General features: G+C 41.6%; 1 protein-coding gene across 1 annotated transcript; it reads left to right on the top strand.

Moving 5' to 3' along the window:
* Nucleotides 1-228: 228 nt before the first annotated feature.
* Nucleotides 229-15,912, top strand: rec8b (REC8 meiotic recombination protein b). Its single transcript, XM_034211917.1, has 18 exons — nucleotides 229-284; nucleotides 445-513; nucleotides 1,114-1,256; nucleotides 5,925-6,000; nucleotides 6,484-6,601; nucleotides 8,370-8,445; nucleotides 9,390-9,457; nucleotides 10,125-10,206; nucleotides 10,681-10,744; nucleotides 11,059-11,233; nucleotides 11,697-11,825; nucleotides 12,309-12,384; nucleotides 12,975-13,147; nucleotides 13,409-13,448; nucleotides 13,773-13,848; nucleotides 14,002-14,103; nucleotides 15,035-15,141; nucleotides 15,294-15,912. Exons 1-18 carry the CDS (start codon nucleotides 229-231, stop codon nucleotides 15,368-15,370), a joined length of 1,707 nt encoding a protein of 568 aa, XP_034067808.1. The 3' UTR covers nucleotides 15,371-15,912.
* The last annotated feature ends 901 nt before the right edge of the window (nucleotides 15,913-16,813 follow it).

The following is a 16,813-nucleotide window of genomic DNA, read 5'->3' on the forward strand; positions in this document are numbered from 1 at the left end:
GTCAAGTGTACGACTTTCATGAGGTCATTGAACGCATCGGGAGCATAGATCGGGAGTGTTTCTTTTCGAATGTGATGGATCTTCAACCTGATTGGTCCAGTGCGATCTGAAGCGGGAACAAAATCGCGGTGAAAGTTAGAATTCTTTGTTATATTTTACAGTAGCTTAATAAATTCCTACACCCTTTTAACTCTTTCCTTCAAATACTCAGCCTGATCTAAAAAAAAAATGTTTTTCTACCCAGATGTCCTCAAGCGCCACACTGGATGTTTTTCCACAGTTTGGTGAGTGTTTAAGAAGCTAGCTCATTAGCTTTTAGTATGAAATATACTATATTACGAAACTAAGGAGTCTTAAGCTAACTCAATTACATGACAGAATAGACTGTCAACAATATGTTATTTTTTATATTGTCTTCTAACTAAATGTGTTTGTCTTATTCAGGTTAGCAGCAACCAGAGGCATCAAGATCACCCGCAGAGAGCTTCTCAAAGTCAATGTTGGGAGAACATGGTAAGAATGCTCGCAAGCAATTAAGTAATATCAAATATGTGTTTGATTTGTGAATGATAGAAGTATAGTCATTGTTGTTACCACCAGCTACCCATATCTCACTTTTGCCAATCTCAACGTCATATTAATTTGTAAAACAGCATTAAATCAGGTTAAAGTGTATCATTGTGCTACAATGCATCTTTAGCAGCTTGCTATCCAGCAATCTGCTAGGTTAGCATAGTTAGCTGTAAAGCTAATCCTACCAGAGTTTGAACCTAAATTCATACAATATAAATCGAACAATTGATAGAGGGTTAGGGATAGAAATAATCGCCATCTATATGATAATGTGTTAGAAAGTAATGCTGTTTTCAGCCTCAATTATGGAGATGTTCTGCTTTTTTGTTTTATATCATGTTAAACTGAATATCTTTTAGTTTTGGAATTACCATACAAGACATTTAGAGGCATCACCTTGGATCTTCAGAAACTGGGATGGACAAAATCTAAATTAAACGAAAATGAAAATAATCATTAGGTGTGGCCCTACATCCAGTTTGACTTGACATACAATGTTAAATTGCATCATTGATTTTGTTAAATGTCTCAACAATACAGTGGGGACATTCTGGACTATGTGACAGCTCAGGTTCCTCCACTGCAGCCGACCCTCCCGAGGCCTCGCTTCTCCCTCTACCTGTCCTCTCAGCTGCAGTACGGGGTGGTCGTCGTCTACCACCGGCAGTGTGGCTACTTGCTGGGTAAGAGGAGAAGAAGACCAGTTGGAACCATAGACTGTATATATAAATGGACGTAGTGTCCGTGACGTCACCCATAGGATTCTGCAGAGTTGCAGAGAAGCCCTTAGTAGGCGGAGTCGGCCACTAACGGCTCGACTGTGACGTCAGAGTCTAATCCCGCCTGCTCCAAATAAGGGCAAAGAGGCGGAGCCGAGACGGGACCTGCTGCCTCCGAACTGGAAGTAAACAGAGCTAGCTCAGGCTAAGAAGCTAAGCTAACATGAAATACATGCATACCAAGTTACTGCTAACAGTGTAGTTCCCCTATACAAACATTACATTCATAATTAAATGAGACAATCTGCAAGAGAATTAGCTATATTTTGTTATTCTTAATGCTTGTCATTCACACGTTGAGAAAAGACGGACTCCACCGCCCGGACCTAACGGAGCCACAGTGGGCTAGCTCCGGGACGCCGGCTGGAGCTAGCCCCCTGCGGCTCCGTTAGCTCCGGCGGCCACCACTGGGATAATTGGGTCCCCTATTGACATTTGCTCCCGTTTAGCATTATGGGCGTCATAGCCATAGACTATAAAAGTCTTACCCAAGGCTGAATCATAAACTAAAATGTATATGTATGTATAAAGGGTTACGTCCTTAGCTGGCTAATAAGTAGCAAGCTAAGCTACCAAGCACACAAACACCTGCGAACGGGGTTAACATGTATAATTTTAGACTTCTTGGAATTTCTGTTAGTACATTCAAGCGCACAGCACGACATTTTAATTGTCTGGTATTTTTAACAATATTCCCTAAAAGGCACAATCACCACGAACACGGCTAAAGGGTCAAGTACAGTAACTACAACTAACTAACGTTGTAGCCTCTATGGTTGTAGCCTAGCAGAGTGTTTCCCACAGATCTGAAATAAATATACTTGGGCGGGTGGTGGCAGCAACAACATGTTTATTTATTGACTTTTCATTCCTGTATAATCATTTTGCGCAAAGATGGCACTGTTTGTCAGAGCACTTCATCCTTCTGGGATTTCATGAAGAACAGCTCATTGGGGGGGGGGGGGGGGGGGGGTTGAGGTGACGTGCAACAACATTAACCTCTCTGTTGGTCGCTTGTTAGCAGACCCTTCACGCGATGGCAGAGCGGACAGGTACAGGTACAGGCAGGGCCCATAATGATAGCCCTATAGTTTAAATCTACACATGAACATATGGAAATGGGTTACTATTTAAAAAAATAAATGTATTTATAAATGTATTTAGGAACCTATCCATGTGATTTTTAGTGGGGGTCGACCTCAAATCCTCTAGGGGGGTCCAAGGGCATGTGCCCCCCCCCCCCCCCCGTAAAATTTAACTTTTTATTTTGGAGTTAAATGCATCAATCTGGTGCACCACACCGTTTGAGACCCACTGAGAACTTAGACTAAGTTAACTATCTAAACACTCAGAGAGTCCTTTACCTCACCTGAGCTAAGGTTATCCCGAGCTTGAATGACACACAGAGACCAATCAAGGGCTTTGATTTATGATCTGTATGACAGTGGCCATGTCGGCAGGCCACATCATGTGGACAGTCAGTCACCCTGTGTGAGGCAGGCCACTTAACAGGCCAGAAGGAGGCGAGATCAGAGCAAGGGATCATTGTCCACAAGTTAATCGATCGCAGATGGCGTCGTGGTCACGGACGAATAAAAAAATAAACCTAAATGGGTCGCGAAATAGACTTGGGCGGCCGTTAATATACCTGGGCGGCCCGCCCAAGTATAGTCTATGTGTGGGAAACCCTGACAAGTTGCTGTTAGCTGACAGTGAGGCATGTACATGTCCATCAAAGTGACCACGCCCTAATTTATGCAAAAGCTTTAAGGCTTAATATTAATTAAACAGATGAGTTGAGAAAAAATTCACCCCGCACACAGTAGTCATGAAGGGGGAATCTAACTATACAGAGAATATGTTTTTTTGAACCACGATGTAAACATGTTTATTTCTGCTGTAAAGTTGGGCATTTTAACATGGGGGTCTATGGAAATTGCTCCCTTCTGCAGCCTGCTCCTACTGGCCACTAGATGAACTGCAGTGTGTGGCACTTCCGTATTGGCGTCCCGGCTCTTCCCCAGAGTTTGCCGCTTGGTTGGAACAAGCGTTTAAAAAAAGAGTAAAATAATCATTGTCCAAGCTACATTATCTACACACACCAGTGTTTCCCATACATTGATTTATTTGTGGCGGGCCGCCACAATTAAATATCGTCCGCCACAAATGGATTTCATTAAAAAAAAATATATATTAATATTATTTTTTATTTTTTTTTTTGGTGGTCTGGATAGTGAGGTGGGCCTGATTATCGGAAGGATGCGAGTTCAAATCCTGCCTGGAACACCACTTGCCCTTGAGTAAGGCACTTAGCCCTCGGTTACTCCAGGGAGAATGTCCCTGTAATCGGTCATTGTAAGTCGCTTTGGAATAAGGCGTCTGCTAAATGCCTAAATTGTAAATTATATTTTTGGGAGAAAAAAACCCCACAGATCCTCAACTCCGGTGTGTCTCACTCATTAACAACGCAACACAGAGCAACAAGAACGTTGTCTGCAGTAGCCATGAACTCGCATATATTATCTTATTTGAGGGGGGGGTTGGATGCGTGGACCACCCGAATAGGTTAAGGGGCCTTTGGATTTCCTTGCCGGGGGGTGCGGTGCAGTGCCCCCACAAATAGAATCAAATTCTGTGTGAAACACTGCACACTAACGTTCACTTAAGGCAGTGTTTCTCAAACTTTTTCATACCAAGGACCACTTAACCAATAAAAAAACACTCGCAGACCACCTAACTCCACAAATATCCAAAAACACATCGTTTTTTACAAATCGCCTGAAAATGGTACTAACAAGTGGCAACATGTGTGATGAAGGTGTTTATCTGGGCTATATCATGCAATCGAAAGTGAAACTGAAGCTCGCTCCATTGCGGAGATATTCCCGCGAGAGTGCGGAAAACTTAAATGTATTTATTTATTTCAAATGTGAAATTTTACCAATATACTCACGGACCACTAGGGGGCGCTCACGGACCACCAGTGGTCCACGGACCACACTTTAAGAAGCACTGACTTAAGGCATAGTAAAAGTGAAAAGAAAAAATGTTTGACTTACTTTTGCAAGATAAGACATAGCAAAAAAATATGGTTTGTTCAGTTACGGCCCGTCCACACACAGGCATGAAAAAAATCTTTCAAAGCTTCGCCCATTCACTTGAATGGGGTGACGTAGAAGATTTTGAATCTTCGCCGAACTGCATTGTGGGGAGTGGAGCATGGCTTTGCAAGCATCGTGAGCATCAAAAGTTGAGCAATGTTCAACTTTTGATGCTCCCGATGCTTTCGAAGCTGGCATCAGCCAATCAAATCCCGTTTATGCAAATCCCGCCAGTACAAGCTCTAGCCAATCAAACCGCGTGCAAGCTGGGAGAGCCAGACCGCAGTTCATTTCCGGTAGCAAATCACCCGGTTCTTTACGACCAGAACTATTTACCGGGATACAAACCGGAAGAACCAGGCATGGAGGGAGGTGGCAGAGACAGTGGGTGAAACTGGTAGGTTTTCACCTGTTTGGGGATTTTATATCCAGTTTACTTCGTTTTAACATTGCTATTGCTTTGTATGTCGGGGGCGGGAGATTCATGTGATTGGTTGTTGGTCGCGTTGCTCGCAAAAAATCGCCAAGCTTCAGACACGCCCAGCATCAAGATTTTTCAAGATTTGTTTCATGCCTGTGTGTGGACGGGCCGTTACTGTGCCAGCATTTAGATGTTAAAAAATGCAGTCAAGCAGCAATAATCTTTATTTTAACACGAACAGGTTTTTTTTCAGGCGGCTTTCCAAGATAAGCTCAGCCAAAATATGAAAACACAGTACACCAGTTGTCTCTGTCAGTTCTAAATGCAGAATCTCAGCTGTGTTGGTATAAAACCAAAACATCTACACAATGAATTTTCTCAGATCCTCCCTTGCAAGTCTCATTAAGAAGCCAATATAGCACTAATGAATGCAATATCATCAAACACAGCTGAACAGTTCCTATTCATCTGGTCTTAAATTACACCCCGACATCGATATTGCGCCCGACAGATTCACAATCATGCTGTTGTCACGGAGGATGATAACAGTGAAATACAATGCATAATGATAAGCGCAGGAGATGCCAAGAAAGCATCCACCTTCTGTTTCAGCGACGGTATTTCATTTCTACAATCAGTAGAATAAAATAGGAACCTGCAAAACTGTCACATATAATGTAGAGAGCATGATGTGTTTATGTTGTATTTCAAAAGCATGGCTTCCCAGTTTCCTAATATGATCTTTGAAAATGATACCACTATTGTATTAGTCCAGACTAGTAGGTGGATTTCAATAAACCCTGAGTTTATACATAATAATCTTTTATAAATTACCTTAGATAATTATAACAATGTATTTCTAGGATGCATTGCCCACTCCTCTTGTTTGTGGAGGCGAAAGAATGGTCACATGACCTTCATTAGATTTGCCAGGTCAGATATGTAAGACCCTGACCTCAATATGACCTCTGCTTCTGTTTCTGCAGGAAGTACCTGCACTTCTTAAAAGGTGTGTTTGAAACTTTTCATATTTGTCTTCCTGTTTTCCAGGGGAGATTCAACAGACCATAGACCGCCTGCTGCGCTCTAAAAGATGCACTTACATTGACATGGCTGAGTCTGACAGGTCTGCACACACACACACACACACATGCGCAGTGGAAGACTGTTTTGTATCCTAGGGCATCTAACATGTGAAGCTGTGCAGAGGTTTTATATGTGTTAGAGAAATCTGAGCTCATAAGCATGTAGTGGAATATTTATGAAGGGGGATTGTTTTGGGGAATAAAGCCTGTGAAGAGATGGTAGAGTTTTATCGCGTGAGTGATGGACAAATTGAGCTTCTTTCATGTGAAGAATGGCTCGTAAATGTTTAATAAGCTGTGTCATTTAGCGGCGGTAATGCATGAGCTCTCCTGCAGATGTAATATATCTTCCTACATTCTGCACTCTATAGATGCTGTGCATGAACCTTACTCTAGTATTATTTTATCATGTCATGAAACCAACAGACTGATAAAAGTATGCATAGCATTACATTAGCCTGCACAGCCCAAAACATGTGTGATTTTCAATAGTTTGATAAGTCATATTCACTCTTTTCTGGCAGGTTGGCCTTGGATGTGCCTGAAAACCTGTATATTATGGAGGATGCGGAGGGAGCTCAGGACCCTTTCTTCGGCCTCATGGCATCACACCAACTGCCCAGCCCCTATAAAACACACCAGGTACAACAAGAATATCTACACCCTGAAGTGCATATCCCACAATAATCTGATGTCTGTCTCATAATAATAATATATTTGATTTCTATAGCGCTTTTCTTGAACCCAAAGACGCTCATGTATCCTGTACTCATGTATAACAATAATGTCTAAGACAAACTGAAATATTCCCGCATCTTAATGACGGTAAGGCAAGCCCTCTTTGCCCGTAAGTCAAATTGAGGCTTTGGCTCACACACACACACACACCGTCAATGCCACACCTATCTAAAGTAAACATACTGTATTTAGCCTCTACACGGCCATATAGGCTTAAAGATATGCTCTTGTGATGTTACCTGTTGGTGGTGTCAAACATTATTTGTTTTTCGACCCCACCTCAGACATTACAAACTGACAATCTCCCAGTGTTTATTATCAATCATTGATAAACCATGAACTACTTTAACTGAGGCGTTGTTTTATGGAGGTCATTCCCATTCTAGCAACATATGTGCAATTTCCCTCCATACTGTCCATCGGTATTATCGTAAGGGGAACAGTGAATCACTTTGTAAACCTATTACTGCTCGTCTGTCAATCTGGCACACACGGCTGGACTTTGTCCTCCCTGTAATCGTTCATCGTAGGAATACCGTGAGGGACTTAAATCACAGAAGAGTCAAAGTGTACCAGAACATAACATGGTGGATGACATGATGTGAAAATAATTGATTGGACTCTCTCATAAATTGTAAAGGATCCCTTAACTGGACTGTGCCTTTAACAATGCACAATAGAAACAGCTGTATGTTTGGCTTTTGAATTTCAACTTTTAAAAAATATGGAAGTGCATCAGGTATCAGACAGGAGGAAGAAAACAATACTAATAACTAGGGCTGTACCCGAATATTCGTTCGTTGGAGTACTATTCGGGTTTCAATGTCGTTATTCGGATGTTCGTTTTTTGTTGTTTTTTTCCGTTTTTTATTGAATTGATTGAAATCTCCAACATCAACGTAAGAGCTTGTGCCTCTTCGGGGGGTGCTAACACTTAACCATAAACTGTATCGTTTACTTTCTCCGTCTTTATATGTAGATATTACTTTTCTCCCTTAATCTCCGTCACGTTGTTTCCATAGCAACAACAACTTCCTGTCAACAGGAATTTATTTGGTTATTTGATTGATTTATAAACTGCATTGTCTTGTTTATGTCTCTTATGCTGGTGTTAGGTATTGTGGATCTTGTTTCTTATGTGTTTGTACGGCGACCTTGAGAGCCTTGAAAGGCGCCTATATAAAATAAATGAATTATTATTATTAACAGCGCTAACTCTCCTTCAAAATAAAAGCATGTCCATACAAAATAAGACGCCAAGCCAAATTACACTTAAGACATTATACAACTGCAACAAAAGTGACAAACACAATGAAATATCTTTTTCAATTTCAAAGAACACAAATTGGGTAACATTAACAAATAACTATAAAACAACAATACTGGATAACAAAATGAATGCCGTGAATAAACCGAAATACACGTGTTGAAGCGGTTCGCTGCTGATTACTACCCCCCCCCCCCCCCGCGGGCCGAATATTCGCTGCTGATTACAACCGAATATCCGGAGCCCGAAAAATAGTATTCGGGACAGCCCTACTATAACCTCTGTATCATGTTTCCTTACACATTGTGTTTGTTACTGTGTTCTTCAGACTCAGTCCACACTTATGATAAATACCTTTGTGTTAGTATTCTGCCTTGTTATGATACATTTGTTATATATTTCTAGCAAATGTGTGTGAATGGAGAGGCAGCTTCACAGCACTCCCTGCTGACCGGTCCCAACGCCACACTGGACCATCAGGGTGAGACGAAATGTTATAAACAAACATATCATAAATCCTTTGGAAGCAGCCTCACCTGAACATAACCGACTTTATAACGATGTTTATAACGGCAATGAGAGGATTTCTCTGCATGCTTCCACCCTGCTTTGTGACACTTTGTGTAAATACCCACATTATTTAGGAATTAGAATTCTCATGATTTGTGATAGTCGCTTCGGTAACATTTTATATGTTTCCAGTCAAGATAATCAAATAATCTTCAGAGGATTTATAATTGGGTCAGTTCATTAGCTGAGATTCCAAAAGAGGATGTTGGCCCACTTATCGCTTTTTCCACTCCTGAACATAGTGAATACATGTTCTCTAATCAGTGAATTCATCTTCATGTATCCACACATATTACCAGGGTTCTTACGGTCATTAAAGACCTGGAAAAGTCATGGAAATTCAAAATGCTAATTCCAGGCCCTGGAAAAGTTATGGAAAACAATATTTTTCCCAAAGTTTTGGAAAAGTCATGGAAATGTAACTAATGTTGCATCAAATGTAATTGATATGTTATCTAATCGCCGAAATAGTAATACTATAATGATAATACATGCTGTAGCGTATAGTAATGAAACGTAAAATGGCATTTAGCTGGTGAGAGATGTTAGTTGCTTTAGCCTGTAGAAGCTAGTCAGCCTACTATTTGATTTGTTTTAGATAGGCACAACATGTTTCATATGCAGACCTTATTTTCCTGTTCCATGTTCAAATGGACCATTTTCTGTGGTACCGCTGAGAAAGAGTCGTTTTTGGTCATGGAGAAGTCATTGTAAATCATTGGTGAAGAAGTGTATGAACCCTGTATGTGAATGCATCAGGCACAAACACTTGATCATCCTCAGCCAACCTCACATTCCTGTTGGTCTGCAAACATGTTCCTCATCCCTGCTCCTCGTCCTCCTGTGCTCCCCCAGGGTTCAGGTCACCTCCGGCTGCCATCTCCCTGAAGGAGAAGGAGCCGTTTGTCATCCCGACTGCCGAGGTAAACTCTCTGTCACAGTGCAGGGACAGCAAACATCCCAGTCATCATATTGAAGAACATCAGGTGTCCTGGTGAATCATTGGATGTGAACCGTGTGCTCACAGCAGCTCTAGTTAAGCTCTTTGTCACAAGCTAGCTGCTCTATGTTAGTCTTTGCTGTCATGAGAAAGAAGCATTGGAGCAGAACAGAATATTATCCAGTGACAATAATGCTAAAAAAAGAACAGACAGTATTTATGGGAGGGGCTATTTTTAGATGTTTAAAAATGACATCAATTTTCTGAATGTGAATAATGCAGTGGAGTTAATGGTGTAGTGGATTGTGGACGTAAAATACCTGATGCCTAACCGACTTTCCTGAATGACCTCTCAGTGCTTAAAATAAAGCAGAGCTAAATCATGTCAGTCATAAATGTCCAACGGTACATCCTTCACACACCATTACCCTCCTCATGGTGTCACTTAGCGACTGATAATGCTCCTCCTGAAGCACCATCCGCTGATGAAGCTCATTGTGGCTTGATAGGATATGACTTAACTTCATCAGTCTGCACTCACAGTTTGGACTTTTCTCTTTGTCTGCCTGTCAGGGAGTTACCAATGTCTGTTTCTGTATTGTGTTGCTGTTTTATTCCTATCTCCATCTGTTTACTTTTCTCTCTCTCAGAATTACGAGGGGGACGACCTTCCTGAAGTCACAGCCAGAGAGTTGGACTTGTTGTTGGATCAACCAGACCAGTTCCGTAGAGGTGCGTGCTTTGTGTATCAAAAGCATTTCTATCTTTGTGTTTGAGTTATTCAGTCTGATGTCCCTACTGTGTGTTTGTATCAGGCCCACAGTGTGTAATGTGTGCACACCACCCTACCAGGTCAAACTCTGTGTGGCCCCACTGTAAGTGCTTTTGCTGCCCCAAAGATAAGCTTTATTTTCAGAAGGTTGTTTTATTTCAGAGAAGTAACATCTCTTAAAAACTGCTCCCTGTTCTTAGCAAAGACAGCCCAAGGTCATGCAGCGTGTGCATGGCACGCTTCTGATTCACTTCCTGCATTCAAACAGCGGAGAGTGGAAAGGGATTTGTTCATATACAACAATGAAAACAAGTGTCTTTAATAAAGCACTTGATTTGAATGCTATTGGGGTAAGATGTGGGTGAAATGTGTTCACCTGAACGTCTTATACGTGTCGGTGTGTGATGTAATTGTGACATTGTGCCACTAAACAGACACGGAGAGGCAGACAGGCGACCAGACTGTTGCACGTGAGGGAGGCATGTCTCCATTTGATCAGTGAGTCTTAGTCACTTAAAAGAAAACTCTACTTTAGCTCTGATGACCTTCAGAGCAATGTGAACTTCATAGTGATACTATCAGTCAGCCTTTGTGTGAATGCTACAACATGTTAACACAGAGGCAAACGAACAACAACAACAACAACAACAACACGTCACATGCTGTAGTTTCAAGAAAGACTTCAAACATAAACAGCAGCGACTGAATATTGTGTCATCAGTCAGTATATTTAGCTCCTAATTTGCAGTGTGTGTGTGTGTGTGTGTGTGTGTGTGTGTGTGTGTGTGTGTGTGTGTGTGTGATTGTACCAGGCTGAAGGAGACGCTGCTGAGAGCGGAGCAGAGCAGTGTGTGGCAGCTGGACCAGGAGGCGGGACACCTTGCGGACGCTCCTCTGTCATCTATTTCCCGAGAGATGACCCCTCCGCAGGTTGCCATGCCAACTCCACCCGCTGGGAAAGAGGGGACAGAAAGTTCTTGTACAAGGGTGAGAAATAGTGTTATCAAATTAGTCAGTTGTTAAGTAATAGATTTGTATTTTTCCAAATTCTAACTGAAATGGTGAAACCGTGTGTGTTGACCAATCAATTAAGAGCATACATGACGACTAGAAATATATTGGAGATACCGTGTGATTTCCAGAGGCATACATTTTCTCTGATTAAAATGTACTGTGTCTTTTATACCGGGACTAAATAGAAAATTCCAAGTGAAGGGCCTTACACCCATTGCACCCCTAAAATACAGTGATGGAAGTGATAAATCATTTGCTGTCGTGGCAGATCAACTTTCATTTACATTCCACAAAGTTGGAACATAACTGGATGGAATGGAGGCGTGGGTGTGTCGACACAGTCTCATCATTTACAGTTAGAGATCAGAAGTTTGATGTCTTTTTTTAGAACCAAGAAGTCAACAATAAAGGTGTGTTTGACTTTCTCTGCCACCAGGTTCCTCTGCTCAGGAAGCCCGGTGGGGGGCGCAGGCGTCAGCTGGTCTTTGCAGATCCTGAGGTCCAGATATCTGAGCGAGCAATGAAGGAACAGATCGTAAACCCGCACGCCGAGACACTGAGCATGGTACACACACAAGTGGATCAACTGACTTCAGTCTATTGAGATTTCCCATCTGCACCACACTGTTCTTCCGCTTAGTTCACTTGGGTTTTCCTGAGATCTAACATACATACTGGCACACTAAAAACAGCCCTTTTCCTGCCTCTCAACACACCATACCAAAGCTGTATATGCAGAGACATAAACATACACTGAGGAGGGCCAACCGTTCACTGACACCATTGGATTTTCAGCTTTTGCAATTCTGTAAGAGAGAGCTGCCATCAAAGTGTGTATTCATCCGAGTGAGGGTTCATTAAACTCCTGCTCTCTGAGCCCTTTGGGGCAGACCTCATCGATTGTGTTTTGCTTTCTTTCCTTCCCTCATTTCTTGAATTACCTTTGAGACACTATCATTGACTTTAACCCTCTCTTCACTGTGTACTACGCAAACTACTCCTACCTGACACTGTACCATCAAGCTAATGTTTTCTCTCTTCCTCTCAGTCGGAGGTATTGTTGGATTTTCCCTCTGTGACAAAGCATGCCTCTCCTGCCCAGCTCTTCAGCGCCCCCTGTGGAGGTCAGCGCCACACTTCACCCCTAGCCATTCTATTTCATATTAACAACTATCCCTTCACTCCTATCTTTCACAATACAAATCAAGACAGGATTTTAAAAGCATTTCAAAGAGAAAACAAGTGAACAGTTCTGTTGTGAAATCTTAACCCTTACTAAATAAATGAATATTCAGTGTCATGATCCAAGAGAAATAACACTTTCTGAATCACGTACAGTAATATTGCAACAATGATGCTAAAACGTTTTTTCAGTCGCCTGAAAGCTGGCTGGGGAAATATACATGGAAATATTTAGGAAAATAACCCGATAAATGAATGTCCTAAGAAAACATTTTCCATGTTTTAGTAAGTTAAATAATTCTCAACGGCTATCAATTATAGAATCAACATTTTTAGGTGAGATTCGAACTTGATAGTAAAACATAGTAAGAGTGACTTGTAGAAACTGAGGCGCCTGAAGGTATAACTCCCCACACACTCATCCATTGTTTTGGAACACATTCCTTTGTACCTTTTCACAAATTCATAACATCAGCTTTAGTGAAGAAATGATCGAATACTGACCCTGACCTGCCCTTTGACCCCTCCACAGCCCTCGTCAATGCTGACCTCCTGTCACTATGGAAACAGTGTGCCTTGCTCACCTCCCTGCCTGGACTCGGGGGAGGAGAGGAGGAGGAGGAGGAGAGGGCGAGAGGGGGGTCAGAGCAGGACAGAGAAATACTGAGGGCAGAGAGGAAGAGGAGGCAATCGAGCATGAGAGAGGTGTGTGAAGGTGGTATGTTTAGAGCAGTCTTGTTTTACAGCTCCTGCTACTCTATAATGTCCTGAAGTTTTACCTGTGAAAATAAAATATGGCATTTCTTATTAAGCTTTAGTGCCATGCTAAAATCTGAGGGTATTTGTGAAGATGTGTCTGTAATAATAAAGGTTAGCCAGCTAGCCTGCGGTCACAGGCTGAGTGTTCAGCTCAGTGGTGAGACAAATTACAATATTCTCTTTCATGAAGCTCTGACCCTCTCTCAGATATCCAGTGAGTCAGGACTGCAACCCGCCGACGGCTCATGTAAGCATCCCTCCTCTCTCCCTCCTCTCTCCCCCTCTCACACAATATGTCGGTATTTTAAATCATGTTTTGGCAGCACAAAAGACTGGTGCAGTGATGACGTCTTTTTTGGAAGCCGACCTGGAAGGTAGCGTCGCAAGGGCTCCCCACGCAGAAAGCAGTTTTCATTATTTTAGAATATTGCGGGAAATAGCTCGGTGGCAAACACACACACACACTGTCCTGCTTTTTGAAGCGTAAATGCACTCCCAAGAGCTTTATGTTATAAAGGAACTACATTACGGTCACATGACTTTGTGTTTCTATATGTTTGTGTGTCTACAGCTGCATTAGATACGTTGATAGACATGTCACGGGACGACAGATCCATCACCGATGTGATCACTCCCGTCAGCAGATGGTGAGTCTCAGGGGTATAGACAGATGCACAGCTCCATGGATATAGAAAGAGATCACTGTGAGTGTGTGTGTGTGTGTGTGTGTGTGTGTGTGTGTGTGTGTGTGTGTGTGTGTGTGTGTGTGTGTGTGTGTGTGTGTGTGTGTGTGTGTTTAGGTCTCCACATATGGAGTCCCAGCCACAAATGGAGCCAATAGCAGAGGAGAACATCGAGATGCCCGAGGCTCAGACTAGCACAGAGAGCAGGGACATGCTGAGGTACTCCTTACAACACACACACACACACTCAAGAATTTAGCAAAAGCCTTTCAGCTTTGAGGTTTTCCTGAAGCCAAGATGTTGTTGAATGAAAAATAGAAGAAATATATAATTTTCAATGTTAGCGAAGCCCTGATTGGTGGTTGGTATTCTGTCTGTGTGACTTTCCTTTGAGATTGTTTTCCATCCTGACTCCTGAGTTACTTTTTCCTCTCTGTATTCATGCTGAAAAACTGCAGTTCCACTTAATTGCACCGGTGCTTGAGTTGACATCTAGAAGCTTTTAATCTACCTACGGGTGCAAATAAAGTAACCTCAACCTGACTCCAGCATTGTTGTCAGCGTCATCCTGAGGTGATGAATGTTTTGTGAGTGCTCATTTGAATAAAGGTAGACTGTGGCTGTGGAGGGTAAACCAGCTCATACATATATAAAAAGCTATTTGCGTCTTCCCTCGTGACGTTGCTTATTTTCGGACAAACACTTGCCCCCAGCATCACAGGTGGACCACTTCCTACTTTGTTGGACATTTGCTTTGAAATTCAAATTAGACGAGCAACAAGCCCGAGGGACGAACCTGCGCAACACTACACTTGCATATTAAACTCCGCACAGGGTTACACATTAAAACGTCCATAGACTTTGAGTAAATATCACGCAGAGGCCACTCAGAGATTAGATTTGAAGGAGTTTGTGCGATCAGTATTTGTTGTATAAAAGTAGGGTTGTCTGTGATGTCTAAAAGTGTAATTCCATAGCAGTAATAAAGCCTGTATACACAATAAAGTAACTTACAAGTCTCATACAGATTTTTACATTAGATGTGTAACTGTTACCTATGTAGTTCATTGGGTATAACCCGTAATGTGTCCATACAAGTCCTCGAGGTTGGATCCCATGATGCACTGCTCACCTTGCTTGTGTTTCCCAGCTGGATCTCCTCCAGACTGCAAAGATTTGGAGAAGTTACTTTTGACTCTCTGGTGTCCCGAGAGGCCGACCGCGCCACTGCAGCTCACACACTCTACAAACTGCTGGGTGAGCACGCACGTTTAATGACAATTAAGATATTGACAAGCATCGATGACCTAATAATGAATTTCATACAAACAGTGATTGACAGTTAAATATGCAATTTTAAGATGGCTGGACGAAAATGTTGATGATTCTGTGATGTTCCTGTTCTTCAGAGCTGCTGTCTGCTGGACATGTGACCATACAACAGACTGAGCCCTACAGTGGCATCACCATAAGCCCTGCAGCCTGAACACACACACACACACACTCTCACACACACACTCACACACAGTTGTTACTCGACCTGCTGAGGAACAGTTTTTTATATTGATGGATGTAATGCATGAATGAGAACCTTTGGCTTTCGGTAACACATGAGATTATCAGAGCCACTCATGATAGTGTTCATTTTACACATCACACAAGTTAAATGTTTTTATATTAATTGTTAAAATACTCATAAGGGTGAAACATTGAACTGCATTATTTGCTTTTCACTGGTGAAAAGATATTTTTAACCATTTTAATCTGGTTTTTATTGTTCATATAGTTGTATTTAAAGATATTTATACCAACTGAATGTATTAGTGTTACTAAATTAATTGTATCTATTGTTGTTAAAGTGTTTAACATCTGAACATGTTATACAGTTTGTAAATTCTGAATGGATTTTTAACTTTTTTAATGATTTTAAATTAAGCTTTTATGCATTTTGTATTTGCTCTGTGAATGATATTTAATAATTAACTTAATAACAAATATTTTTTAAGATGTTGAATTGTTTTTCCACATTCAGGCCTAATAAACTTTGCAGTTTTTTAAGAAAATTACTTCATTCTTTCATGTTCCATATGATGTTGTCATCTTACATTAACAGTAGGATAACTGGAAACATTTTTTAATCAGGTTACGCCCTAATTGGATAAAAATGAGCGTGTTTCTTTTTTACAGATATTGATCTTCTGAGATAAATCCCAGAATAATGGCATGAATCTAGCTTGTACTGGAATGAAAAGCATCACTCGTATTTAAGCTTATGGTGCAGAAACACATACAGAAACCAGTGAATTGTGACTTGTAAGTACATCAGCACTGCCCCCCTCCAACAGCAGCATATTGTGCCGCTCTGGCAGAAAACTCCTGCCTGACCTCATGCTCCAATAACTCCACACAATTAAAGTGTTTGCCTGTTAAATGCACTGCATGTAGAGCGGATCCATGTGGCACCTCGCTGCGACTGAGCTGAGGTCAGTGCCGCAGAAACCCTCACTCACATCAACACAGCAGAATGGGGATTGTGTTGATACTACTTGTGATACATTCTGGTTGCTCTGCCAGGAAATACACTGTCCCTTAAGCAGGGTGTCCGCGGGGTCTTAAAAAGTATTACAAGTTGATAAATCAATTTAGCGAAAATTAAGGCTATTAAGAAGTAGCCTATTAAACGGTATTTTCCAAGGTATTACATTTTGTAGCTTGTTTTCAATAAGTATATAAAGTGTCCAAAGAGGTTGTATTCTACGGTTTGCCTGAATGTAAGCATTGTGTAGTAGGTGTGTAGTGTGATTCTGTGTAGTAGTAAATGTGAGGTAAAGTGTCGCCAATGTAAACGGTTAAAACTCAAAGTGGCGATGAGGTCTTAAAATGCATGGAAAGGGTCTTAAAAAAGGTCTTAAAAGGTATTACATTTGAC

Source organism: Gymnodraco acuticeps, unplaced genomic scaffold (genome assembly GCF_902827175.1).
Source record: "Gymnodraco acuticeps unplaced genomic scaffold, fGymAcu1.1, whole genome shotgun sequence".
NCBI lineage: Eukaryota > Metazoa > Chordata > Actinopteri > Perciformes > Bathydraconidae > Gymnodraco > Gymnodraco acuticeps.

Excerpts from the sequence above, each read along its gene's own strand:
- rec8b (XM_034211917.1), top strand. The coding sequence starts at position 229 with ATGTTTTTCTACCCAGATGTCCTCAAGCGCCACACTGGATGTTTTTCC. Across the intron at positions 285-444 it reads GGATGTTTTTCCACAGTTTG|GTTAGCAGCAACCAGAGGCA; the intron begins GTGAGTGTTTAA and ends TGTCTTATTCAG. Across the intron at positions 9,458-10,124 it reads TTGTCATCCCGACTGCCGAG|AATTACGAGGGGGACGACCT; the intron begins GTAAACTCTCTG and ends TCTCTCTCTCAG.